Here is a 26,732-nt window from a genome sequence, read left to right on the forward strand (position 1 = left end):
GTATATGTGTGTGTGTGTGTATATATATTTATATATATATATATGTATATATATGTATATGTGTGTATACAGTACAGGCCAAAAGTTTGATTATGCCTTCTCATTCAATGCGTTTCCTTTATTTTTATCACTATTTACAATGTAGATTTTCACTGAAGGCATCAAAACTATGAATGATCACGTGTAATTATGTGCTTAACAATGCTTGAAATAACTGAAAACACAGCACCCCTTTGCTCTGATAACTGCTTTGCACACTCTTGGCATTCTCTTGATGAGCGTCGAGAGGTAGTCACCTGAAATGGTTTCCCATACATTTTATTTATTATTTTTTTGAGTAAAATTTAAAAAGGTATTTATTTGTATCCTTGCTTTAATGTTGGGACATTCCTTACAGGTTAGTGCTTGACTATGCGGCGAGGGGAGCACGTTTCACAGGCTTTCCAGGCCCCGGTGGATGTCCATGCCAGTGCAGATGGCCAGGTTTACATGTTTAACAGGAGGCCCAATGAGTCTACTGTATCCTCAGATGATGAGGAGCTTAATGCCATGGAGATGAGGCCACGAGTTTTTCAAGAGCAAGAACAGGACAGTCTGAGGAACCTTCAGCTGCTGGAGCGGGAGGTGTTCGAAGGTGACAACCTCAACAAGCTTGCACTACAATATGGCTGTAAGGTAAAGTTTTGGATAGTCTCTGAAGTTTTTTTTTATTTTTAATCACTTCTGGTGTTGACATTCCTGTTTCTGTCAACAGGTGGCAGATATAAAGCGGGTAAACAACCTTATGCAGGGACAAGATTTATTTGCACTGAAATCTATCAAAATACCTGTTCAGAAACACAGCTTTTTAACGGAGATGTACACAGACCTAAGTGACCCTCAAGGAGAAATACCACATTCATCCAACACACCAGTGAAGCCTCAGGAACGAGCCAGAGCCCAACCACATCTGCAGGAGGTCACAGACTTTCTAGTGGATGTGGACCACAACATTGAAAAACTGATTCAGATCACAAATGATCAAGATGACGCTTTCTTGTTAAATCCAGAAAAACAGCAAAGGTTTGGTTCCAGAGGACAGCGCCTGACCAGTCATGGTGCAGACTGGGGCATCCAGTGGTGGAACGCTGTAGTGGCCATGCTCCTGATAGGCATCGTCCTGCCCTTATTTTATGTAATTTATTTCAAAACAAAAGATAATGGAGTAGTTACACCAACAGATGGTAGTGGTGCTTTACAGTCAGTCACCATCTCCTCAAACTCCTCAGGGACAGGCCTTAGTACAAGAGGACCAGGATAGTCCAGACTCAGAAAACCAGAATCATTTTTTAGGGCAAGATGGTCTCATAAGTAGTTGATAATCAAGATAAAGCAATGCAATACCATCATGTTTCAGTAAATATCACCTTTTATGTTCTCTTGACACTATAATTAGGTTGTGTTTTACTAAATATGAGGAATTATCAAATGTTTGTGTCTTAAACCTCCTCACATGACACAAGCTGAATAATTGCAAATGAAAAAGGATTTGTCTTGGGTGAGGGGGGGGAGAGAACATCCGCTCTGTAGGCATTTCTGTGTAGACTTTATCACAGTCGCGTTGGACACAATCTTGATATCTGTTCCAATTCAGTAATATATTTATATATAAACATTTGCCTCATATGATAGACACATTTAAAGTTGAACTGTATTTGACATAGGTTTGATCATTAATTGTGTGCCTTGTTTGATATAACTTATTTGTGGCTATGTTTTGTTTACATTAAGTATTTGGTGCAATACACATCTTCGATTGATTGCAAATTGTATGTATTCATTTGACACCTTGCAATATTTAAAATACAAGGTGTTGCATTAAGTCATCTATAGTTTCCCTGAAATAAGTATGAGATATAATTAAAAGTACTTCATTGTCCGGTTTATACAGTATTGCATACTCCATCTTACGTTGTTTGATGGGTAATTGAGTCCACCGTGAGCAGGTGGCTTGTCCAATGCACTTTTTATTGAAGAAACTGGATTTTGTTGACATATTTCTTTAAACTTATAAGGCATTTTGATGGAAAATTTGACATGATGGATGTGCAAGAACATTTTTATAAAGCATGTTTCTATTTGAATACAAATTTTATAGTGTGAAAGTGTCGGAAGTATTCTCTGAAATGACAATGTCTTTTCTTTTGTCTTTCTTTAACTTATCTTTCTTATCTTTTAATGGTGTAATGAGATCACACACACAATTTACTGGGATTAGACCTCACAAAAAAGGTAAAGATAGAGTATGTATTTTGGCTGCATGCCTTTTTAATGTTTGGATTAGTTGCCGTACCTACAGCTACCAAAAGATGGCACCATGCACAAACTGTTGCTGTGGTATTTGTTGTTAGAGGGATGGAGTCAGACAATGCCACTTGACAGCTTCTGAGTAGGACTGCAAGTAGGATTACTATATGGTTTGATACATCGATTTGAGATTACAAACAATTGTAAAAAAAAAAAAAAAAAAAAAAAGGGCCACAGGTTGGAGTTGAACCTGCGGCCACTGCGTTGAGGAGTAAAGCTCTACACACCTGCTCTTCCAACTGAGTTACCTGGCCATAAATAGGATTTAATAAGGATAAACAAGGCCTGTGCAGCTGCTAGTAGCCAATTTGGACACATTTTCTCATTGTATTTTTAGAAAAATTCAAAGTATACAAATACAATATGTGAGGAACAACTGTAGTGTGATTTCGAAAGATTTGCTAAAGGGTAACATGTCTCAAACACCATACAAAGGTTTTAGATCAATGCCAGTGTTCCGTGTCTTACTTGGATTGGCATTGAGAGAAAAACACTCTTCATAACTTGTTATCTGTGAATTTAAGTTTTGATACGTGTGGCATGAAAAAACCAAACATGTAATTTGAACCGTACACCACAGTCCATGTTTTAAATATGAATAGTTGTATTTCTAAATCAACAATGAATACACAAATAAAATAAACACAATGTGCAAATGAAATGTTTTCACTAAATAACACAACCACTTGGATTTAAAGGCCCAAAGGCTAAATGTATAGTTTTTTGCCTTTTCCGTGTAGAACTTAAAGCACAAGGTTGGCACTCTTAAAACTAAAAGGAAATTCAGTGAATCAGGGTTTGAACGGGGATATTCTGGTTGAAAGATAGTATTCCTAAACACTACTATCCAAACACTTTGTAGGATGTTTCTTATAGTGTGTGCTTTGGCTTTAAACATAGGGTACAGAGACATTTTCACTGCTGTAAAAACCTTTGAAGGACGGGGACGGCTGAATAGGTTATGAAGTTTGGGAATATGTAAATCCATTCCTCAAACCCATTGAAGTCCTCTACATCATCAGTAGTCCTATAACCTAGGGAGCAAATAAGCTATATCACTATTTTCTGAGACATGAGAACACAAGTTCAGTAGTTTGTCTCTATTGTGGCAGAGGCTCTATTCCCTTTATTATTCCATGACCTGAGACCCTCTTCTCATGTACAGATCATGAACCCTGCTCTGATCTAGTTCCAGGTTGCAGAGCTCTGGTGTTCTGAAGGATTTGTCCGACACATCGCTGTCAGAAAACAATGAATAAAGGCCTATACAGTATTTAACTTAAGTGTCATTGCTTTCTTTCAACTGCATTTAGTGGACATTTACTTTTTATATTTAAGTTAAAAATAAATGACTCTACCAATGCACACTGTGTTTTTGGGGGATGGTGTTGCAAAAGGCTGGTTTTAAATCCAGCACATTTTTGGGGTAGAGTATGCTTTTATGGAGGTGGGGGCTGATGTGGAGGGGGCTTTCCCCCTTGAACAAAGCAAAATCATCCATACCGTCTGGGTGAAGGGTAAATACAGTGAAAAGATTGACGAGCAACCCGAAGCTCTGCAGCTTTAAGAAGTTTGCACACTTGAGCAGCTGGCAGCGGGCCACTTGGCCAACATAAACAGCCCTAATCCTTTTTCCAAGGAGCTTTCAACACTCATCTCTCTAGCACATCGGCCACTGACTCACTCTCTCTCGTTCTCCCTCTCTCTCTCCATCTCTCTCTCTTTCTCTCTCTCTCTTTCACTCTCTGACATTCCTGTCTGTTTGGAGTTCTGCAGAGCCGTCACCAGGAGGCTCTGTGGCCCTTACAATGTAAACCCTGTTGGGTTTATGCTGTTGATCATTATTCACTGCTAAGGTATGTGCCTTCCTTTGATTTTCCCCTGAAGCGAAACAGGTCTCAGTTTTCACTCTTTCTTAGAGGGAATGAAGACTTAGTTTCAGGATGTCATGTTGACCTGAAGCCCAAAGAAGTATGGGTTGTTCGTACAATTGGTGTTGACAAGAAGTAAACTGGGAACTTTCATATGGTTCTTCACCTCCGGGCACTTTCATTTCAATCAGCTTTTTGGGAAAAGGCTAACAGCTTGTCTTGACTTTTAAAGCCAAAAAAAAATTATAGACAAGAATGAAAACTTCTATCCATCAAAGTGCATCACACACATTTTTTGAATAAATAAAAACAATGTGTAAACCTAACTACATTCTGCATGATTTCTGTGAGAGTGAGGCTGAGGTCTGTTTCAATGGGGGCAGGGTGATCCAGGGGTTTTGATTTCCTCAACTCCCGGGGGGATTTGGCAGACACAGAGTAATTTGTAGTGAAATTTCCAGCACAGTTTGTTTTGCAGGTGGCTGAGAATGAAGTCAGGGTGTGGTGGGGAATGAGAGAAGCAATTTGCTGTCTGTGGGCTGTGAATGTGTTTATTGTTGCACAGCAGTAGGTTTAGTGTTGTGCCGGTATGTGGTACGGTCAGGGCTGGATTAATGGAAGGGAGGCAGCAGAAGACATGGATAAACCAAAGGATTGTCGAAAAGGCTTTAAATTAAACTATATTTTCATTTTTTTTTTAACTATCTTTGTCTGGGCAAGACTATCCATTCTGCAAAAATAACTTACTCTTCACATATAAAGATATAGTCAGTTTGACATAGGAGTAAAAAACTAAAAAGGGGACAAAAACTATTTCAATCTGTGAAACAGGTCTGATGAAAAAGCAACAAGAGTGTGTATTCGAAGGTTCTCACCAGCAGACATTTCAGTCTCACATGCTTCGGAGTGGATTCAATTAAAAACTCTTCTCTTTGGATCCCCAGCCAGAATTTCAGTGTATAAATCCATGCCAGATGTTGGAGCACCACTTGAAAACCACACAAGGTGTCAAGGAATGAGCTAAGACTGTTTAATTTGTTTTTATCAGCATATCTTTTGATACAACATAAAGTTGTAATATGAAAACTTATCCACCAAAAAAAAACTAAAACATGCTATCAAGAAAAATTAGGCCAACAGAGTGGCGATTTTTTTCTTTTTTTAATGTAGGGGACTATGTAGTTGACTGAGAATGCATACTATAGTTTCTGCATGCTGAATGTTATCCCTTAAGTCTGCCTGTGTAAGTAAGGGATCATCTGGAGACACAGCTGGCTGGAGAATGTGATGTACTGTCACTCATGTTCCTGCAGGGGCGGCTGTTTTTCTTTCGCCCCCACTGTGGAGGAACCAATTGTGCAGCACCTGTTTTACATTCCAGCCGAGGTTTGAGGGGTCTTCACCCGAGGGACGCTTCTAGTCAAACCAAACAGATAGAGTATACAAAGAGAGAGAACGTTATATGGTCTTTCATTGTTGTTGTGTCTTGAATCCGTGTGACACCTTCAAGACATCAGTACGTGTGTACTGTAGAAATGCACAATAAACAGCTTCACTAAGTGTTTGTACAATCTATGTATTATAAGAATTCTTAAAAGAATAAAATTACTAGTTACATTTAGCTTAAGAACATTTAGCTTTACAACGTAATATGTTCTTTTATCCATCATACTCACACTGTACCTCAACTTTGAGTTTTGATAGAAAGGAACATAAAATTAGAAAGTTTAAATGTTCCAGATTTAAATTATTATAGCTAAGTCAAAACATGTATAGGGCATTAAATGAGGTGATATTAGTTCTGTGAAAAAAATAGCTTGAAGACACACTACGTCTTTATGATATTCATAGGGAACCGGGAATAGAACAGAACCCGTTTAAAAAACAAATGAGGGGGAAATTGTCAAATTTGGCAGGGCAACACAGTAGGCCTAAATGGTAAATGGACTGCTTTTATACAGCACCTTTTTACCTTACCAGACAAAGTGCTTTACAATTTGCTGCTCATTCACCCATTCACACACATTCACACACATTCATACACCAGAACCGACCATGCAAAAGCGCTGGCCTGCCCAGTGGGAGCAACTTGGGGTTTAGTGTCTTGCTCAAGGACACCTCAACATGCAGACAGGAGCACAGACATTATTTATTGGCTGTAATGAGATGTTTAGCTTTGTAACACCTTAATTCAATCATTACTCTCCTAATTATTTTCAGAAATACATCAATTCAAATCTGATTATAAGAAACGTCAGTAGGCCATTAAACAGGTTACTAAACTTTTTAAATTAAACTAAATACTTGTATTTTGAGCGAGTATTCACACGCATACGAATACTTCTCAATCATAGTCTGCGTTACGTTTTGAAATTGCTAGCAGCTTTTCTTTAACTCTACAACTGTGTTAGTGTTTGCACTTTGTGTTGCTTTTAACACTTCTATATTTCTCAACTATTATTTTTGTCTTTTCCTGCTGTATTACATTTTCTCCTGCAGTGACCATACATACACAACTGATGTACTTAGAAAAATACTCCCTTATCAGTGCTATAGTTTTACAACTTCATGTGTGTGATGTTATAACTATTACTTAAATCTATAGAGGAACATGTTGTGAGAGATGTTAAATACTCCTCAAAGACATAGCATAAATTACAAAGTCTTTCAAAGCTGTTTAACATGACATTAACTGATTTGTCTCAGGGTTTCGCTTTTGTGGGTAGAGTTTTTGATTTTATAATGAGAGAAAAGCAATGTAGTAGCTGGTACTGAGATTGAGGTTGCTGAGATCATGTACTCTCTCATATAAACTTGCAATCCATTGTGTCCTTGTTGGCCGCAAAGGACAATGTAAAATGTTGGCAGGAAGAGAGAATCCACTGAGACAGGCATGGATGGAGAGAGGATAATGGGTTGGACATGCTTCCGTGAAATCACTGGATGCAACTCAACTGAGCACCTGCTTGGCTCAAAGAAGCACAACAAGACATAAACAGGAGGCTCAATGTAGGCTCTTAGTACTGTAATAGTATATTACACCTGCAGTGCGGATGAAGTTAACCCTGTATCTGCAACCACTAAATGTATGCCTCAGAAGTGACCTTAGATTCACTTGCAGAAACATTTTCAATAGAGGGAAAACAAAGACCTTGCAGTTTGTTGGGAACCAAGAAACCAGAAATAAGTCTACCTAATATAGATAAAGATATATGCACCACCAAATCCATCATAAACATTCTAATTAACCATGAGGTTATTACAAAAGGTAATCAGACGTAAATTGATTTTAAAAATTCTGAGTACGATTTTCAATGTCTCCATGAGAGGAATTCATTTTGTTTCATATCCTCCTCTTTCACTAGCTTGTACATGCCAAATAAAACACTTTAAACACGTGGTTTTATTTAAATAACCGGCCAAAGAGACCATTATCCCTTTCTATTTTCTGCCTTTTTGAAGGCCTTGAGACAAAATCAGGCCTCTGGTGTGTGCGAAACAGTTGTGTTAGACCAGGTGCAGTCTGTTCAGTCTGTTACGTCCTCCAGTTTTCGGGCACAATTTAAACCATAATTCCTGGCGCAAAATTCGTATCTCCCCACTGCCAGATGAACTCTATTAAAACCGAATGTTTTTTTTGAACTGGAACTGGAATGCCCCTCAAACTGGTGGGGGATTCCTGTCATTAAAAGACATTTTTAGTTCTGTGGTTTTACTCCGCACTTTCAGGACTTTTGGGGATTTAGTGAAATAAAAGAGAGGATAATGCAAGTATGTACACTGTAGCAACTGTTATTGATATAAAAATCTTCCTCTGGAACATTCATTTTCACACCAAGTGTATTGTTAACAAAAGCTGGAACAATGTTGTGGACATATATATTGTGAAAACACAATATAACAAATACGATGCCAGGAGACAAACATCACCCCAGCTGTGAGCCCAATAGAGCAATTTGTTTGGAAGATGACATGGGTAATGAGAACCACTTGCTGCTGGACTCCATAAATTATGTCAGGAGTTTGGAGGTTGCAGGACTCAATACTCTGCTCATCTCTCTGAAGTACTTGAAAAACATTCATTGCACGTCACGCTGAGAGATGCCGAATTTCCTGCCATTACCAGATGTTCCTGTGCAGATGTTCTCAGAGGAGGCTTTCAAAGGAAAAGTTATTTGCTTGTGAAAGCTGCGCTCATGTTTGCCGTTGCTCACACGTCCGCAAAAAAGGTTTGCCATTGCAAGTTCTGTCTGAAACACATCAAGAATTACAAAAGGCCTAAATGACGGATAAAATGAATAAAATGGCAAATAAACACTTTAGACATTTATTTAATTGTGTATACATAAATAAGATACAAGAAGTAAAAAGGTAGGTATTTTGCATAAAGATAGATACGACATAGATAGATTATGTTAAAATAATGTATGCAAAATTAATTTTCAAAAATTGGTTTACTGGAGGATATTTTTTTGTTTGTCTCCAATGTTGGTCATTACAAGACTGCATCTTATCTTGTCCTACAGCTGCATTTTACACTTTACTGACACAACCAACAAGTGATAGATAGTGACTGTCAAGTAGGTGAGGTGTGATCCAAACATGATAGAGGAAAGTCAACAAAAAGAATGGACACAGGGAACAAGCATGTATCGCTCATCTCTGAGCTCACAAAACTGCCATACGTGGGGGAGTACTTGTCCTTTGGCAAGTGGCACCTGATCCAAGACCAGATAAAGACACCGTGACAGAATGAAAACTGAATTGTAACGATTATTTGGCAGTGGGGAGACGGACAAAAACTCGCTGTGAAAGAACTGATGTGAGACCTTTCAAATCATAATGAAGGTAATGATTGTTTTGATTCTGAGATGCTATATTGATGCCAGAATATGCAGACGTGAGAGAAAAAGAAAGATAAAGTAAACTGAACCAGTTTTATTTTGTGTACACAGTCAAGTTTATTGGTCATTAATTGTGGTTGGAGTTTAAGGATACAAGCAGATCTTTCAGCAGATTACAACAATTGAAGCCACTTTATAAACTGAGGGAAATGTGTTCTGTTTTGTGTGTTCTTCTGCATGTGAAATGGAAAACTAAAAGTGTAAGACAAAAACAGAAAAAATAAGGGGTCAGGTTGGGTCCAGTAAAAGATGTGAGGTCCAGTTGTCCGGTTATACAGCTACAGCTGCACAAATATAATGTAACTTTTTCAGAGCTCTATTGGTGTCTCCTGTTAGTATAGGTCAGAGTAGAGCATTACAGTCTTATGTTGATGTCTATACAATAAATGCACGGCTACATAGCCAAACAAAAATGTAAATATCATTAGAACTTGGGAAATAAATGTGTCAGGAGAATCTGATTGAACTCTCTGAGTGAGCCATAAACATTATACAATATTTTAAGTACGTCACTAATGTGTGCAGCCTGTCAAACATTTCTGTAACCATTGTTATCTGATGATAATATCCTTTCCTCAACATTATTAGAGACTTAAGCAGCTCTGATGAAGAGTGTTACAGAGATACTTCTGCATCAGTAAACTCAGTTAGAAACAAACAAACATTTTTTTTTAACTATGCGCGTAGATGCACCTAACTTAAATAGTGGCAAGACAGCAAACAGGACTAGTGGAGTGTGCCCCTTTGAGAAATGTAAACACACTCTTGTCCCTGTGACTCTCAGCCTTTTGATAACATACAAGCAGCCCCAGACTTGTGTACAGAGAAAGATCATAGACTGCTGAGTTTCGGATTTGTGCTGTGGTCTGTCTTATTACTGCTAAATATTCAAGCAGAGTCAAGCATGCATAGGCTTTTTTTATGTGCAAATGAAAGATTAACAAACTTGCAAAATACATTTTACAGGAGAGCGTTTTCTTTCACCCTTGCACTTATAGTCTTTTTTATCCCAGCAGGAAAACAATTTTACAGCCTGTACATGTACGTCTGAAATACAAAAAAAAAACATTCAGATACACCCAAAAAAATGCTTACATACACATACACAAAAATACAGATCTATACAACAACACACACAGCGACCAATGAGCATTTTATTTTGGGCTGCTGTGGCAAATAGGAAAAATGAGATATCCGTTATTAAAATTAATACATTAAGAAAAGTATTGAAACTGATATCAGCCTAAAACATGTATAAATATTAGCTGCTTTGACTCTGAATAAAGTAGGCATTTACAAAACATGCTTGGACTGACATCTATTTATGATCATCATTTTTGATGACATTTGATACATTGAGAAACACTTGACTTGGCCGGCTTCTGTCAAAACTCTTCAAATTGATTTTAATGTGACTGCTCGCTTTATGAATCCACTATAAAATCACACTTACTCATGTTCTCCTCACTCTGGTATTGATATGATTTTCCTTGTGTTGACATGTTTTTCTGACCTGATTCATGCTCCCATGGATACTGCTGCAGTGGAGGGAGAGTGGGGGAATGGAAAACATGATTCCTTTCTATGCTTGGAGGTACTGTGTACACAGACAGCATGTGTGTGTGGCTGTGCTGGCTATTGACTCTTAATTCACGTCAATAATCAGACAATAGTGTTTAATGTAACAGATTTTAGTTTCAAGTTTGACTTGACAAGTGCTTATCAGTCCTCTGTGGTCAGACTTGAGACATGAAAACGTTGACTTGGGACTAGTTGTGGGACTTTGACATGGTTGACCTGGAAATGCTTCTAAGAGTTAGCTTTTGTTTGTTTCTAAAGGTATTTCCTTGTTGTTGTTTTTTTAACCCTGTCAGCGCTGTGGCTCAACGGATGACAATATTGTTGGGTCGGTTTGGTCCAGACTAAAATATCTCAACTATTGGACGGATTGCCATGAATGAAAGTTGAAAAATTTGTGTTCCCGAAAGTAGAAGACTAATGACTTTGGTGAACCTCTGACTTTCAATCTAGTGCCAACAGGTCTCAGTTTTCATTTATCCAGTAAAATATTTGAACATCTACTGGTTAGATGGGTACAACTTTTCTACAAATGGTTCCCAGATGATATATCCTAATGACTGTGATGGTCTCCTGACATTTCCTCTAGCATCACCATGAGGTTAGCATTTGTGGGTTCAAATGTCTAAACAACTATTGGATGAATTGCCTTGAAATTTGGTACACACATTCATGTTCCACTCAGGATGAATTGTAATAACTTTGGTGATCCCTTTTCACAGTGCCATAATCAAGTCAACATTTTCATTTGTTCAATACTTTATTTTATGACTAAAAAGTTGCAAAATGTTCCTAACAGATTCAATTGTACTTCATTTTTAGTGCTAATTGGCAAATGTTAGCATGCTAAAACGCTAAAGATGATGGTGAACATGTCAAACACCATACCTAACAAAACAAAAATATGTTAGCATGCTAATGTAACCAAGCTCACAAAGTTGCTGCCGTGGCTGTTGACTCTCAGTATCGTTAACCAAATGCTATCTACTAAATGTTTTAGTTTTTGATGACATACTGAAGTTAGTTTTTTGTCCTTTCTCAACCTCAACCAAAATTATCTCAGGAATGTGAGGAACTCACATTTACGGATCTTAATAATTCCAAATGGAGAACAAACAGATCTTTCTGTTCACACCTTGTTTGAGTGGTAGACAGAGGAGCTGCTGAGCGGCTCTTGTTACAACGTCTTCTTCGTTGTCACCATTTGGTTCTCCTTGACAACGGAGAGGTGTTCTCTCATGTTCTTCAGGTCAGACAGTTAAAGCCCCTCTCAGCACAGCAATGAGTGAGTGCCAACAGCCTCACAGAGATAACAGCAGAGCGAGAGAAAGACCACTGGATATCAGTGTGAGTGTGTGTGGGCATTGTGCATGTGTGGCTGCACGTATCCCTGTATCTGTCTGTGGAGGTGATGAGTGTGAATCAGGCCCAAAGGGGATCACGTCACCACGGAGATAGCCAACATCGCCTAGCAACCTCAGCCCTCAGACCCACTGGAGGAAGTGCAAAGTGAAAGCGGATCCTCTGTTAGAAAAAAGCTGCTTGTAATAGATCGTTTCAAGCAGAAAAAACCTGAAATTTAATAAACATGTTGTCTTTCTTTGATGAAGGATACATCTGGTGATATTCCTTATTTTTCTTATTGTAAACAAATCCCATGAAAAGAAATAAAACAAACAATACATAAATCCAAGTATTTTATTATGTGGCTACAAACTGATATGGATCATTCCTCTGTGCTATCTATTTTGTCGTTCAAAAACTGTTAAAAACACATCAACCAGCGACAGCGATTACACTGAAGGACATAGTCACTTTGATAAAACTGGGGCACTAGTTTATTTTGAGTCAAAACCATGTATACCATGAAAATCCAACAAATTCCAGATTCACACCTGTTTGAGTAACATTTGTTGAAAACTTAAGTGCACAGGTGTTTTTTGGAAATTACTGAGCCTTTAGAGAAAAAAAATTAAAGATAATTTGTAATCTACGTCTTCAAGTGAAAATGAACAAATGGCCACAGTGAAACTGGGGACTAATGCATTGTTGGTTTTACCCTTTATAAATTATTGTTGACAATAAAAATATAGAATGTTGGCAACCTTACACTTATTTCTGATTTTATTGTTTTACAATCCAAGTAATGGTCAGTTTCTATAATTAATGGTACATTTTGTGTCTTATTACTTTAAATCAATCGCATTACCTCAAAGCTGTTTATTGTAAGCAGGTTATTGCATTACTGTAAGTTTTTGGTAGCTCTAAATGACGCTGAAATAACGTGAAATAGAAGTGTTACTAGCTGTCACTCTGCTCCCAGCCAACAGCATCAAGACTCTGAGCTCATTTCAGTCGTGTTACAAAACAAATTATTGTCTTCCTGCTAGACACCCCTGACGAGGCACATCAATATTGCAGGTGCAGTTGGGCCTGAAATTGCTTTGTTTAAACTTGTCAGGTTGGAATGGAGATTTTAAAGAAGGATCTGTCCTCATTTGCACAGCTAACGCACTGTGCAAACCTGCGGAGATCATAACCTAAAACTGCTGTGTGTTTTAGAAAAAAAACAAAAATGTAAATCTGAATTTTGATAAGTTGATTACTTGGCTTTCTTTTTAGTGGAGCTGTCAATAATATTGTTTGCTTTCCTTTAACTAAGCTTCTGGTTTGCCAGGTATTGATGTTTAGTTCTCTTTTCTCCCCTGTGTGTAAGTGATTGAAGGGAGACATTAAAAGTGACATGTGAAGGGTTGTGCAGATTGAAAACTCAAATAAATCACATTACCTTTGAATATATTTATATTGATGTTTTTAGCAGATTAAATAGCAAGTATCCCCCAATATTTGTTATGTTCATGTAATATTTCTTCACTTTATTGTTTATCTGTGTCAGTACTCACTTAACAGGTTTTTGTGTGACCTTTATCGTAGCCTTATTTAAAAAACAAATGATGCTTCTTAGTTGATTTAATAGATGCTCATTTCTATAACATATTCTACTTTTTAAGGTTGATTGTCTGTACTATGCTACTGTTGTTGCTGTGGCACTTCAGTTTTCCTGGAATAACTTACATTTTAACTCCGCACAGTGCACACTTCACCGCTTCCACGTCAACTGACATTTTAACTGCATTCACCTGTCTTTTCAACTGACATTTCAACTCCTTTTATATGCTTACACTTTGACTGCACTTCAAACCCTTTCAGATCTTCTTTCAACAGCAAGAAGCTAAAACTTCTCCAGCTTCTCTAAGTTTCGCTGTTGATACATGATTTAAATTGTACTTCAACTGCTTAAAGTTCAGCTGACACTTTAACCCACATCACAATTCGTCGTCACACACTTGAGCTGACAATGATTACTTCCAGTTCCACTTGTATCACCAACGCTTCCATTGACATTTAGTATTCTTTCAGCACTTTTAAATCAACTGATACTTTATCATTCTGTGTTTACAGTTCCTATACTTAAAGATTAGCGCTTCAAGTTTAACTGCAATTTCAACTTCCTCCAGTTTTTGTACTTCAATGCCACATCAACTTAAACTATTTCAGCATAGGGGTCCTAGGTAGCTCACCAGGCTGAGCATGCGCTCCATGTACAGAGTCTCAGTCCTTGACACGGCAGCTGCAGGGTTAGATTCCAACCCGCAGCCCTTTGCTGCATGTCATTTCACCTCTCTCTCCCCTTTCAAGACTTTAGCGATCCTATCAAATAAATGCCTAAAATGCCCCAAAAACTAAAATAAAAAACTACTTCAACATTTGAACTTTGACATTTCAACAGAGAATTTTAAACATGTACATTGTCTTTGGAACATTTAGACTTTCACAAACTTATCTGAAGGTTTTAAAATTTGGTAAGATGTGTACTTTACTAATGCAATGCAATTTTTTTGGCATGACACAGGTGTCAAGATAGGTATCAGTTAAAAAAAAAGTAAAGTATGACAGCTTTAAAACACTCACAATGCACGGATTATACTGGCTTGAAGTCTTTCCCCCCAATTTGTTCAGAGGACAAAGGGCAATGATGCACATTCCTGAGAGCAGCAGCAGAGAAGCATTCCATCCACTATTTGTAATTGTTCTCAGCTGCAGGCAGAGTCTGCTTCCTATTTTTCACATTCATGGGTCAAGCTTTACCATATTTTTCCTAATCCCTCTAAAAATAGAAATAATGCTCCAGAAGGAAAAGAGTGTTTGTATACATTTACTGCAGTAGATGAAGCAGTACAGCTGTTAGCCTCCCTGCACCTCAACTATTTGCTCATCTTTTGCTCTTAGTTATTTTGTGTATGTACCTGCTTTTTATTTATTTATGTGAGCAAAGGGCTGTAAATAAGGGTTTCTGTGTTTTCCTGCCATGTCGCAGCATGACGTGCCATTGTGAGAAAGGTGCCTTCTCTTCTACCTTCAGCATGTCAGTTTGGAGCATCTGGGGTAGGATTACAACTTCTAAAAGCTACCACTGATTTGACTGTTTGCAATTTATTGCATATCACACAATGTGTCCTAGCCAAGTCACCAAGGGGTGATCTCTTTTTTTAATCAAATAACTCAGGAACTCATGAGGAAAATGAATGTGGATCACAAAGTGATTTTCAGTAATGGCTCTCTCTTTCAACAGAGCCACAATATATAAAGTGTGTGTGTGTGTGTGTGTGTGTGTGTGTGTGTGTGTGTGTTTGCACAGGTGCCAAAAAAATTCAGTGGTACACAATACGTGCTTGTGCTGAGAGTGAATGCAAGTGGTTCTCCACTTGAGAACAGAGCGGCACCACAGTCAGCTTTATTGTTTACAATCACAGTCTGTAACACAGTGTGGATCTCGCAGACAGCAGCAAGACAGCTTATATCTTAAGGTAGTTGTTTTCTAGTCAGCTGAGGCCAACTTCTCCAAAATGGATCAAAAACACAAACACGTATCTGAACCATTTGTAATGTCCATTGTTTCAAAAGGCAACAACAAACACGACAGATTCATGCTGGGGAACTAACATCAGCTGGAGCATAAAACCTCAGTCATCTTGTCCAAGTAAATCACTTTGTCTAAGCCACAAAATTACAGTTTCTCAGCTTATGGGCAGGGCAATATGACAGATGGTTTTTCTTGTGGACCTTTTTGTGGGTACGTTTTCAGGAACCACAGACCCAAAAGATATCTTTGCCAGTAGAGGGTACTGTAGCTCCTGAAGTCTTGGTTTGAAAAGAATCTGGGTTATTCTGTTATTCTGCAATGAATACTGTTTGTTGTCACCGGCTTCAAAATTAGAAACTGCAGTAACAACTGTGCTCAGCTACATATGGATTTAATTTTTGCAGCAATACCTGCTCTTTCATGTGTTTTATTAGCAATGATGAGTGACAATGATTTCACTAGACAAAAGACCTAAAATTCCAAACAATGTTATGGTCTTATAAGATTTTATGATATTTCTTTGTTTTGACTGTGTTTGATCAACATGGTCCACTCTGTTGAAACTCATCTTCTTTGCATTAGACCCCCTGAATTAAACATAGATTGACATTTTTGACCTTTTTTTTTAAAGCTGCAGTTTTACTATTTTACTACTTTATTGGGTGTAATGTTTGCTTGGATAAATAACTGTGTATGCATGTGCGTGTGTGCTCACACTGTGATGAGCTCTATGCTAATGCGGTGTTGTGGTTCGCAGTATTCCCTCTCCTCTGCTGGTGTGAAGTGAAACAGCTGCCTCGGCTGCTTTGCCTCCAGCTGCTTCCAAATTGTCCCGCCATTAAGCGATTATATGTTTACAACCACAGCATTGAGCAAGCTCACTAGGTGCTGGAAGCCCTGAAGATGTTACTCTGTTGTAAATTATCATTATCCTGGTTTCTTATTACACAGCCTTTGCTGCTGTAATTAGCTGTGATACAATTAGGCACACTCTCTCAATGGAGCTGTAAAGGTATCCGGCAATACTTTGTATTATCCTAATGTCACTTGGACCTGATTAACAGTCTTAATGTGAACGTGTGATTTTGCACATAAGAGACTTTTGCTCCTTCCTTAAGGCCCTGACACACCAACCCAATCATCGGCCGTATGGACAGTCTGGTGGGGTCAGTGACTCAAGCCTGTTTGGTGTGATCCGTGCCATTGTCAGCCAAGGGAGCCGTCAACCTATATTTTGGCCAACCTGACATGTTGAATCGGAAGATAGGCAGTCGGACTCGATGACCAATTAAGTGGAGTGCTAACCCAAATATGACGAATGGAATGAGCAAAACGAGTGCCTCTCAAAATCTGTCAAAAATCTTTTAAACTGACCTTTATCGGAAATGAGGACAGTTTCAGCAACTGCATGGCCTATTTCTCACTTAAAAAGTTTTTCACAAACATGTTTCAGTGAACTGTTTTCGTAAAGATGTGAGTCTGGCTTTGAAATTCCAGAGAAGCCAGACCCACGTGACACGTTTGTCCAATCGGCTGCCGGTTTTCATTTTCTGGGCGACAATACACCGATTAGCACCGCCTGCTGTTATGGAGACGTATTACGTCTTGCGCACACGCAGAACGTACGCTCAAGTTGGTGTCGCTTTGGTTTGTTCCGAGGCATTTTTTTGACCAACTTGGGGAGGCAGTCAGTCCAGCTGCCTTTTCTGCCGCCAGTTGGCCGTCAGGTTGGTGTGTGAGGGCCTTAACATGAGCTTCATATGGGGCAACTTTTATTCCTCCTGTCAGACTGCTGGGCTCTGGAGCTGTGGGAGAGTGCCCACTCAGAGGAGGGGAGCGTGAACACATTGATTTTATTTGGACAGGCTTTTGTCTGGGACACATCCAAACCCAAACAGCCAAGGGAAGGACCACAACAGAGTGTGTAAGTAATTCTCTTGCAATCCAGACACACTCTGTATGGGTTACAGACAGAGCAAAGACACTTGTATCATTCAAAACACTGTTATTTCTTCATTCAGCGTATGATGATTTATTAAACTGATATACTCTCCTATGCTTTCTTCTCCTGTTCATTTGTTAAACTGTTATTTAACATCAATTAACTCCACCTATGCTACCTCAAACTGAGCTAAAAGTCATATGCCAAAAAGGTGTTTCTATGTCAAAAGATTCCAAAAAAAACATCTGGTTTATGTTAAGACAACACTGCTCTAAGACGCAGCTTGTATACAACTGATCCAGTTAGCAGTTTTTAAGTATTGGATACATTCACTGTTTGCATGTTTCTCATTAGCTGCAAATACAGAATATTACTGTACTTCAGTGTGTTGCGCATATCCAAGACGATCCTATTTCCCAATAACTGGAGTCTGTTTACTGAAGTGAGTCTACAGTAACACAGATATATACTGTATCTCCATTCTATTTCTCAGTTTTTTACCACAGTTGTCATGATCATCATTATCCATTGCCTTTCATTTCAATGATGATGTTGCTCATGTTCCTAGTGTAAACATGATAATGCCAATACATAAAGTGTGTGGATGTTATATAGTTGTTATTTTTGATAGTTTGTAATGGCATTTTTCAAGAGAAAAGGTTCTATTTCTGCAGTTTATGGTGGAAAAATACCCTGAATGATGCTGATCCAAGCCGGAGGATAGAGGATGACTGCTCATAAACTCATGGAGGAAACAAACGGTGCTGTGGGTTAAACTGAGTTTCTGTAGATAGACAGGTAGACAGTTATACACAATCTCTATACACTTACTGTACACCACAAACAAAACTAGGGCTCCAGCAACCAACAGTCAAAAAAGTGTTATTGCTTTAGCCTGAAAAATGACTTCAACTGCTGATAAACTGTTCAAAAAGTTGCTTATTAATTTTCTGTCAATTGACTTAGCTTAGGAGACATTGTTATTCACTTTGATAGAAAGAGACAATATACCAAACAGACCTAAAGACTGCAATGTTCAGTAAAACCACAGAGTACAAAAGTGACGAACAAACACAGCCCTGATTTTGCTGGACTTTCCAGTAGAGACGCCAACAAAGTTAAATCTAGAAAGGCAATGAGGTAATTCAAATCAAAGTGGTTTATCTCTGTCAATGTGTTCAGCAAATGTCATGGCAATCTGCCAATTGCATAATGGAATGACTTGGCCTAAAGACGGGGAGGTAAGCTCATGCAACAATAAAAACGGTTCATCCTCTGGGGGTCATGAATTTCTTCAGTAAATATCATGGCCGTTGTCATTTGAATATTAATATTTATTGTGTGTGGAAGTGTTTGCCTGTTTATGTGGCACTAGATGAAAGATCAAGGGATCTCTAAATGCAGTACTATGTGAGCACCATGAATATATATATATAGTCTATGGTGAGCAGATGGACTGCTTCAGGGCAACACACACCAAAAAATGTTGTTATTTAGTAACAAAACATTTACATACAAACAAATCCTCTGCATATTTTGTTATGACTGTCAAACATTTAACCCTGTTCCAGCTCGTTTGTGGGTTTCTTCTGTTTTACTAAAGCAAAATGATTCAAATTTACTCTTTCATTATTGGTGTTCAAGGATTGCTCTAGTTTGAATGTGGAAGCTTTCTTCCATATGTTTGAGTCGTTCCATGGACAAATTGCAAAGCAACATGCTCCTGCCTTTATCTGCCATCTGTTTAAAATAAGGCAGTTTAAAAATAGCAATTTTGAATCACAGAGCCAAGATAATGCTCAACTGGTTGCACGGGGATAACATCAGACATGTATTCCTGCAGCTTTATAGTTTATTGGCTGTTGTGTTTTGACTGGATCGTTATCTTTGTCTGCATCAAAAAAGCCCTTACCTGGATGATTTCAAAATTATTCACAGTTAAAGGTAACTAACTGCCTTATAAGCCATTTGTTTTCAGTGTAAAAAGAAAAGGTCTGTTTTGCTTTGTTCTGATTGTCCCCAAAAATATCACAGCAGGGGAAAAATGGAGCCTTAGAAACAGTTTTACCTAATCCCTTTAGATGTGCCCTTGTAGACCACATCAAAACGTTGTGTACCTAAAGAGACGTTTCAATCAAGAACCTATTCATAAATGAACTTATGTGGACAAAGAACTATCTAGCAGCTGAGTTATGCAGTGGTCAAGTAAAGTCAAGGCAGTTGTATTAATATAGCACTCCCAATATCACAAGTCACAATTCAAGGGGCTTAACAATCTGTATAGCATACAACCCCCTCTATCCTTTGACCCTTGATTTCGGATGAAGAGTTGAAAAACACAAATATGGAAGGTCTCAAAGTACATAAAATATGATCAAACCTGAATACATCTCTTGTTATGTTAAATATTCCTGGTTATAAACTCACATATTTGGCTCATCATGTATGAGTCACTGTTTGCAGAAATCCTCTCTTTATTATGTCCCTTTTCCTTTCCCAGGTGTCTTATTGAAAGAGGATCAACATGCTTGGGGCAAATTGCATTTAGTGCTCTGCTGTAGGATGTGATCGGTGATAGATCAGTCTGTATTAGGTAACAACAGACTTGAATTAACTGGCTGTTAAATCAATAGCCTTCTCCCTGTCCTTCCCTCTCCCTGTCTGTCTCACTCATTCATTTTGCGTGTGTGTGTGTGTGTGTGTGTGTGTGTGTGTGTGTATTTTCCTTGTAGACGGTGTATATTTTTCAAAACAGCTCATTACACCAATTATCTGGTTAGAAAATATACTACTAAAGGACACGATTCTTGGAATATTTGAAACAGCAAATTAGTAGTATATTAACATATTCTCAGGACAGTGGTTCCCAACACTGGGTTTACAAGACAATTAACTGGAAATAAATGCAGAAAAAAACAACTCAAAGGCCCACTACATACAGTTGTATATATTTCAGAAATGTTTTGTGAATTACAGAATCATTTGACCTTCAAAACTTCTCAAAAATACTCCATCAAAACTACACGCAAGCAGACCTTGATAGTCCCAGAATACTGTTCTTTCATTCTTGAATGCTCCACAGATGAAACATTCTAAAAAAATGTATTATATTTAATACCTCTGTTGTGACTTAAAGTCACAGTACATAAATTAGCTTACCGTGAAGGGTAATGGAGGTAAATGTAGAAAGAAAAATGTTCTATCAGTTACCTTTGTATTAAATCTGTTAAAGTCCTTATTATACCATCAGCCAGGGACAAAGATCAAAATAAATCACAAACAAACAGGGCGAATACACAAACTTTCTTGTTGCACACAACTTTCCATTGAAGATTTTCTTACCATAAATTTACAGGGTCCACTGTTGTTCTTTGAGTCACTTGTGTGCTATTTGAGATAACTGGATGAAAAGCAATAGCCTGTTTCCCTCTCTGGAGGCTTGTTGTACACGCTAACAGGAAAATATAAACAATTTACTTTTTGATATTACACAATAGAAATATTTCAGTGACCATGAATGCAATTCATAAAACAACAGTACCTTCCTTTTCATGTGTCTCTTTTTACCTTGTTCTTCATCCCAGTGTTTGACAAATGATGTATAGGTGTGTAGGTGTGCTTTCACTGTGTATCAGTGGGCACTCTTAAGGTAAAAAAAAAAGACTCACATGAACGCGCACAACTGAGGGGAAGGGGTAAGAGGAAGGGGTAAGACAGAGAAATGAGATTCAGCCCATTAGCCTGCCTATTTTTGTTGGGGTCGACAGCCTGTTTGGTGAAAACAGTAATCTGGAGCGGTCAGAGTCTGTCTGCAGAGATCTGAAATGTAATGACCTTGCTAAAGAAGTCTTTTTCACATGAAGGTCCAGCTAGTATATTTGAGAAAAATGTTTCATTCAGTGTTAATAGAATATGTCCTACTATAAAAAATGTTTTGATTGAAGACCTCATAATTGAATGTTTTAACCTTGCTTATCCTGTGACATTTAAAAAAGTACTGAAGGACATTCTGTGGGGATTTACAACAGACATCAACAAACATGAAACAGCACCTCAACGGTTTTTAAGACTCTAAATCAAGAGAACAAAATAGGCCACTGAGGCGTCAAGTACAAATATAAAAAGAGAATAGAATATGGCCAAGAAGACTTGTAAATAAAATGTCAAAAGAGTGTGAACTGAGCTTTATGGTTTCACAACATGCTGCAGTGCAACATGTAATCCTCATTACTTGTCATATCAGAATTAGTCTATATCGACGACGTTTCATTTATGGGATTGTTTAGATGCTGCCGGAAATTGCGCCAGATGTCCCTCATTTTGGCCAGATGTCCGTCACTTTCCGCTTTGTTTGTGTTTGCATTTTAAACTCTGGTGGATGTTTGAGGACCATGGTCAACTGCTTCTCAGATCTCTTCAGGGTAAATCTAAGACAGCTTGCTAGACTATCTGTCTAGACTATCTGTTCATCTTTTCTCTTGCAGGATTAAAACAACCTTTGAACGTACACATGTTCCACCAAAACGTGGCAGAGGCACCGTTGCGCCGTATCACACATTAGCGCTGAGCACAACAATTGTGATTGGTTTAAAGAAATGCCAATAAATCAGAGCACGTTTTTCTCCCATACAGGAATGACCCTCCTGGAGGAGGAGCTCTGGCAATATAAGACTGCATCAGAACAAGCTGCAGTTAAATGTTTTTCTTTTGAAGTATATTCCTATTGATAAAATCTTCATTTCAATTGTCTTGTACAATTATTGTGCGTTGGCAATTGGCTGTCCTTGGAGGGCGTTATGACATTTTACTCTTGTTTCTGTGTGACAACCTTGCCATACAACCAGCGATTCCATTCCAACACATGAGAAGAATATTAAGTTGTTAGGGCAGCAAGTGTTGTATGATGGGATATATTCCTTTTCTGCCAACCCAGGGAATCCAAAAATGTGAAGAAAAAAAAAGAAACAATGAGATATCGCTTTATCATTCAAACTAATGTGTACCATAGCATCAGCAGCTTCACACAGGAGTAGGAGAAGATTAAAGTAGAGGCCAGGAGACAGAGAGTGTATGGCATGTTTCCAAGGATACAAGCTGTGCTGTGGACAAACACTTTTTGATGGCGGTAATGTCAATATCCAGTAGTCTTGCTCCAGCAGATGCCCACTTGATTATTCATCTTCTTAGAATGTAGAAAAGAAAGCCATCAGAAAAGATGTGTATGTACTGCAACCTGAAACCCTAGCTGGGTGATTAAACCGTACATTTTTACAGTGCACATGATGGACAGCTATGCAGAAAGATAGTTGGACATTTTAGGTTGTTCTTGCTGATAGTTAGATAAAAAAATCCTGTAGAAATCTCATGTCTAAACCATAGACTGTATAAAATATGGACATCGTCTCTGTGCCGACGCACAGAGGTTTCTAAAGATCAAAACTGAAGGTCAAAGTGGCTCGGTCCAAAGTCATCTTGGCAGTGCCTGACGTCCGCAACCAATCCATAAATGGGCAAAGAAGCAGAGCCTGGATAGAGCTGTTGTACACGAGCCGGGGCCGAAAGAAGTCTACAAACTCCTGTGACAGCAGCCACCTGTCACTCAAAGCGGCCAAGCTCTTTATGCATAATTTGAAGCCTTCATCATCTATAATTAATGCCAAGGAGTTATAAAAAAAAAAAAATTCACCCCTTACAGTTGAAGTGGGAACTCAGCTATAAAACCGTTGTTAGCATATTTAATTCTTAACACAGGGGTCTATGGGGATTGACAGCAGAAAGTGGCCTTTCCAGGAACTGCAGTTTTTGGCACTCAAGCACGGGCTTAATTTTTCAGCAAATGAGATAAAACATGCAAATTAGTGAGCGTTTTTATTTTAAACTGTTTATTGATCCCCAGTGGGGGAATTACAATTTACACTCTGTTTTTTGTTAGTAATTACTACACACTGTTACGGAACAGCACTGAAAGATGGACCCCCAAAGTGACGACGACACAGGATACACGATAAAGTGATTTAATACATGAAACTATATAGAATAATTGTGCAGGTGACAACAGGGGGGGGGTGCGTCAAGGAGATCCAGTGGCGAGTGGTGGGTGCAGTGTGCTCTCCAGAGCGTGCCCAGTGACTAGGTGACGATGACCATGTGGTGAGGAATCCTCCAGAGTCCAACATACAATTTGAGGCTGAATTCAATCCTTGTCATCAGCGATGAGTGAGCAAGGGAGCAGGCAGGCAAGTAAACAGGAAGCGTAACAACGAGTAAGCAAGGCAGGCTGCAGCAAGAGAGAACACATAAGCTACGCAAGCCAAAACACCAGAAACACAGATTTACTCAGGGAGCCGGGAGATCCATAATATCGCTCTAGTAGACTGTAGGATCTGGCGATGAGTGGATCACAGAGCTGGCCATAAGCACTGCAGCAGGATGATTAGGCAATGAGCTTTCCCAGGTGCCCACTGCCAGCTAAGTCGCGCCCACAGCTCACAGATAGCACAGGAGGGGAAAAAAACATGAGGGGAAACAAACAAGGCACACAAAGCGAGAAAAAACTAACAGCCATAATAACATCATAACACACAGAGGCCTGAAATACACACACATGCTCACGACCTATTCATGCACAATTGGAGAGATATCAGAGTGAGTGGGCTGCCAGCTGGACCAGCGTCCTGAGCAGTTGGGGGTACTATGCCTTGCTCAAGAGCACCTGGCAGTGCCCAGGAGGTGAAGTGGCATCTCTCCAGCTACCCATCTACACTCTGTTATTTGGTCTGTACAGGTACTTGAACCAACGACCCAACTCCCTACGGACCCCTTTAAAAGGTGGTGGCAGGGGGATTTCTTTTGCCGTTGGAAAGAGCTGGGCTAGTTGTTTTTCCTAAAAGTTTTCCCAGTTACAGTCTTTATGCTAAGCTAAGCTAAACAGCTGCTGAAGCCTTATGATTACCATGCAGATACAATAGTAGCATCAATCTTCTCGTGTCTCAGCAAGAAAGTGAATAAGCGTGTTTTCCATCTCTTTAATCAATTAAGATTTATGATTAATGACAAAAATAAGCCTGACGGTTTGAAACAACAAAAGTGTACAGTACGTGTGGGTTGTATGGATTTCAACAGATCCAGTGTTGTTGTCTGCAGTTCAGATGTGGCACACGCTAGGAAAGTTTGACATGTGTGTGGTACATATGACTCCTTTTAGGCAAAACAGTCCACATCAACTTGCACTACATATTATTTTATTTTCTGACAGAGGTTTTTTTCAAGTTTGTCCAACTTTTTTCCTGATCTTTTTCTCGCTTGTGTTCAACTGGGTGCCAAAATGTGGCAATGTGCAGCAATGCTGGAATATATCACGCATGGTGGGAGAGCAGAGGGGGCTCTCTGTGTGTGGCAGAGGCCTACACTTGGATTAATTATGTGACGTGAATTAATGGCTCACTGGAGTATGGTTGACGCCCTTTAGTATCACCCGCAAACTACGAGCATTGGATCACCCACCAGGCTGTGCAGAGATGGTAGATGCAGGACCTAATGAAATGTCTTCTCACCTATGTCTGTTCTTTTGTGCCTCATGAAATCTTCCTCAGGGTAGTACTTTTGTTACAAATTCTGCTTCCCTTGATCGGACTGGAAACAGAATCATCCCTCATGATTAACCCGAGTTCAAAAAGTGAAAAATACCCTGTATCAGTATCAGACACTAATCATCTCTGTCCCTCCTCATCCGGCCAAAAATATGCTGTTCTGGGAGCTTGCTATCTTTCTTTGTCAAATACTGCACTCCACTTGCTTTTTTTCCAGAGAAGAAACCGTGTCTTTTATGTAAAACCTGTCATTGTATCTGGGAGACAGGGACATGAAATGTGTGTGTGTGTGTGTGTGTGTGTGTGTGTATGTGTGTGTGTGTGTGTGTGTGTGTGTGTGTGTGTGTGTGTTTAAACTGAAGGTGCTGCTTTGATTCCAGCATGTCATTGGTTTCCACATGGGTTCCATACAAAAAGCCACTTTAGTCAAGTAGAACACATCTTATTTTAAAGCGGTGAGCATTGCTGCCTGTATCTTTCAGTTGGCGAGCATGTAATCAATCCCACTTTTATTCCAGATTTAGTCCAGATAAGCAATAACTCTGTGTGAGCATCACATTGCAATTCACAGTGTGACGGTACCATGCTTTTGTATTGTTTTATCAGCTTTTCTTTTTCTTTGGCTGTGTTATTTTCAAAACTGCCAAGTCCAATGCCAAATTAGTGTTTTTTTGCGCTTCTGCCTCTGCCAGGGACAACACCGCAGTATAGCGCAATATGCTGCCTTAATAGTATCCCCAGAAGGACCATAAAGTGTATTAAAATGTTGGTATTAGTGTTAGTGTTAAGTATTACAACCTTTTTTTTAAGATAGTTTTTTTGGGGCATTTTAGGCTGTATATGACAGCTAAAGACACAAAGGGGGAGAGAGACAGCCTTAGAGTTAAACCAACAGCCGCTGCGTCGAGGAGTACACCTCTACATATGGGAGCACCCTCTCAAAAGTGAGCTACCCAGGCACCCAAGTATCATAACTTTTGTAAGAGATCGAATATTATGTTACTTGTAGCATTACGCGTCAATAAAAAAAAACAGACGAAAGTGCCAGCCTTTACTTGCTGTTTTAATTGAAAATCTGCTTGATGCTTCACAACATGGTTTAGTTTTAGTTTAGTTTATAAGTTTATAATGTAGTGAACAGTCCCCCTTAACTGGACAGTAAAAGGAGCGGTTTTAGTCTCTATGGCTAATTTCAAGCTTTAGTCCCCGGCCAGGACAGTAGCCATCCTAAAATACAATAGTTAACAAAATAAAATCAATTAAATTACATCTTTAATGACAGCAGGCCTGAGCAAAAATGATTGAGACATACAACCAAGTGCACACAAACAAACAAGCACAGATGATGGCAAAGGCATTAAAGCAGTCCATGCAATAAAGCCAATCCAAAGGAGACGAGAGAAAGGAGAATAGTCACAGAGGCCACATAGAAAGCACAAAGAAGACAACATGGAGGCTGGCCACAGAGAAAAAGGACTATTTGACATCAAACACACATCACATCTGACAGAATGGGGTTAGGGTTAGGGTTAGGGTTAGGGTTAGGGGGTTAGGGTTAGGGTTAGGGTTAGGGTTAGG

The 26,732-nt window shown here is 38.9% G+C and overlaps 1 protein-coding gene and 2 long non-coding RNA genes across 4 annotated transcripts in view; all 3 read left to right on the forward strand.

Annotated features, from left to right (window-relative positions):
* The window catches only part of lysmd4 (LysM, putative peptidoglycan-binding, domain containing 4), a 2,810-nt gene extending 1,245 nt beyond the window's left edge, over positions 1 to 1,565 (forward strand). The window contains exons 2-3 of one of the 2 annotated variants that reach the window (XM_034879781.1): positions 398 to 675; positions 755 to 1,565. In XM_034879781.1, the coding sequence (XP_034735672.1) occupies positions 412 to 675; positions 755 to 1,300 (810 nt within the window). In that variant the 5' untranslated portion in view covers positions 398 to 411 and the 3' untranslated portion in view covers positions 1,301 to 1,565. The remainder of the gene's footprint in view (positions 1 to 397; positions 676 to 754) is intronic. The other variant, XM_034879783.1, reaches the window with a different exon arrangement.
* Positions 1,566 to 4,003: 2,438 nt separating this feature from the next.
* LOC117949512 lies at positions 4,004 to 18,320 on the forward strand. The gene is made up of 3 exons (XR_004657703.1): positions 4,004 to 4,202; positions 17,412 to 17,545; positions 18,240 to 18,320. It is a non-coding gene; the product is annotated as an uncharacterized LOC117949512 (long non-coding RNA).
* Positions 13,390 to 17,367, forward strand: LOC117949511. Its single transcript, XR_004657702.1, has 3 exons — positions 13,390 to 13,414; positions 15,138 to 15,145; positions 17,121 to 17,367. It is a non-coding gene; the product is annotated as an uncharacterized LOC117949511 (long non-coding RNA).
* Positions 18,321 to 26,732: the final 8,412 nt, after the last annotated feature.

The sequence above is a fragment of the Etheostoma cragini genome, chromosome 8 (assembly GCF_013103735.1).
Source record: "Etheostoma cragini isolate CJK2018 chromosome 8, CSU_Ecrag_1.0, whole genome shotgun sequence".
NCBI lineage: Eukaryota > Metazoa > Chordata > Actinopteri > Perciformes > Percidae > Etheostoma > Etheostoma cragini.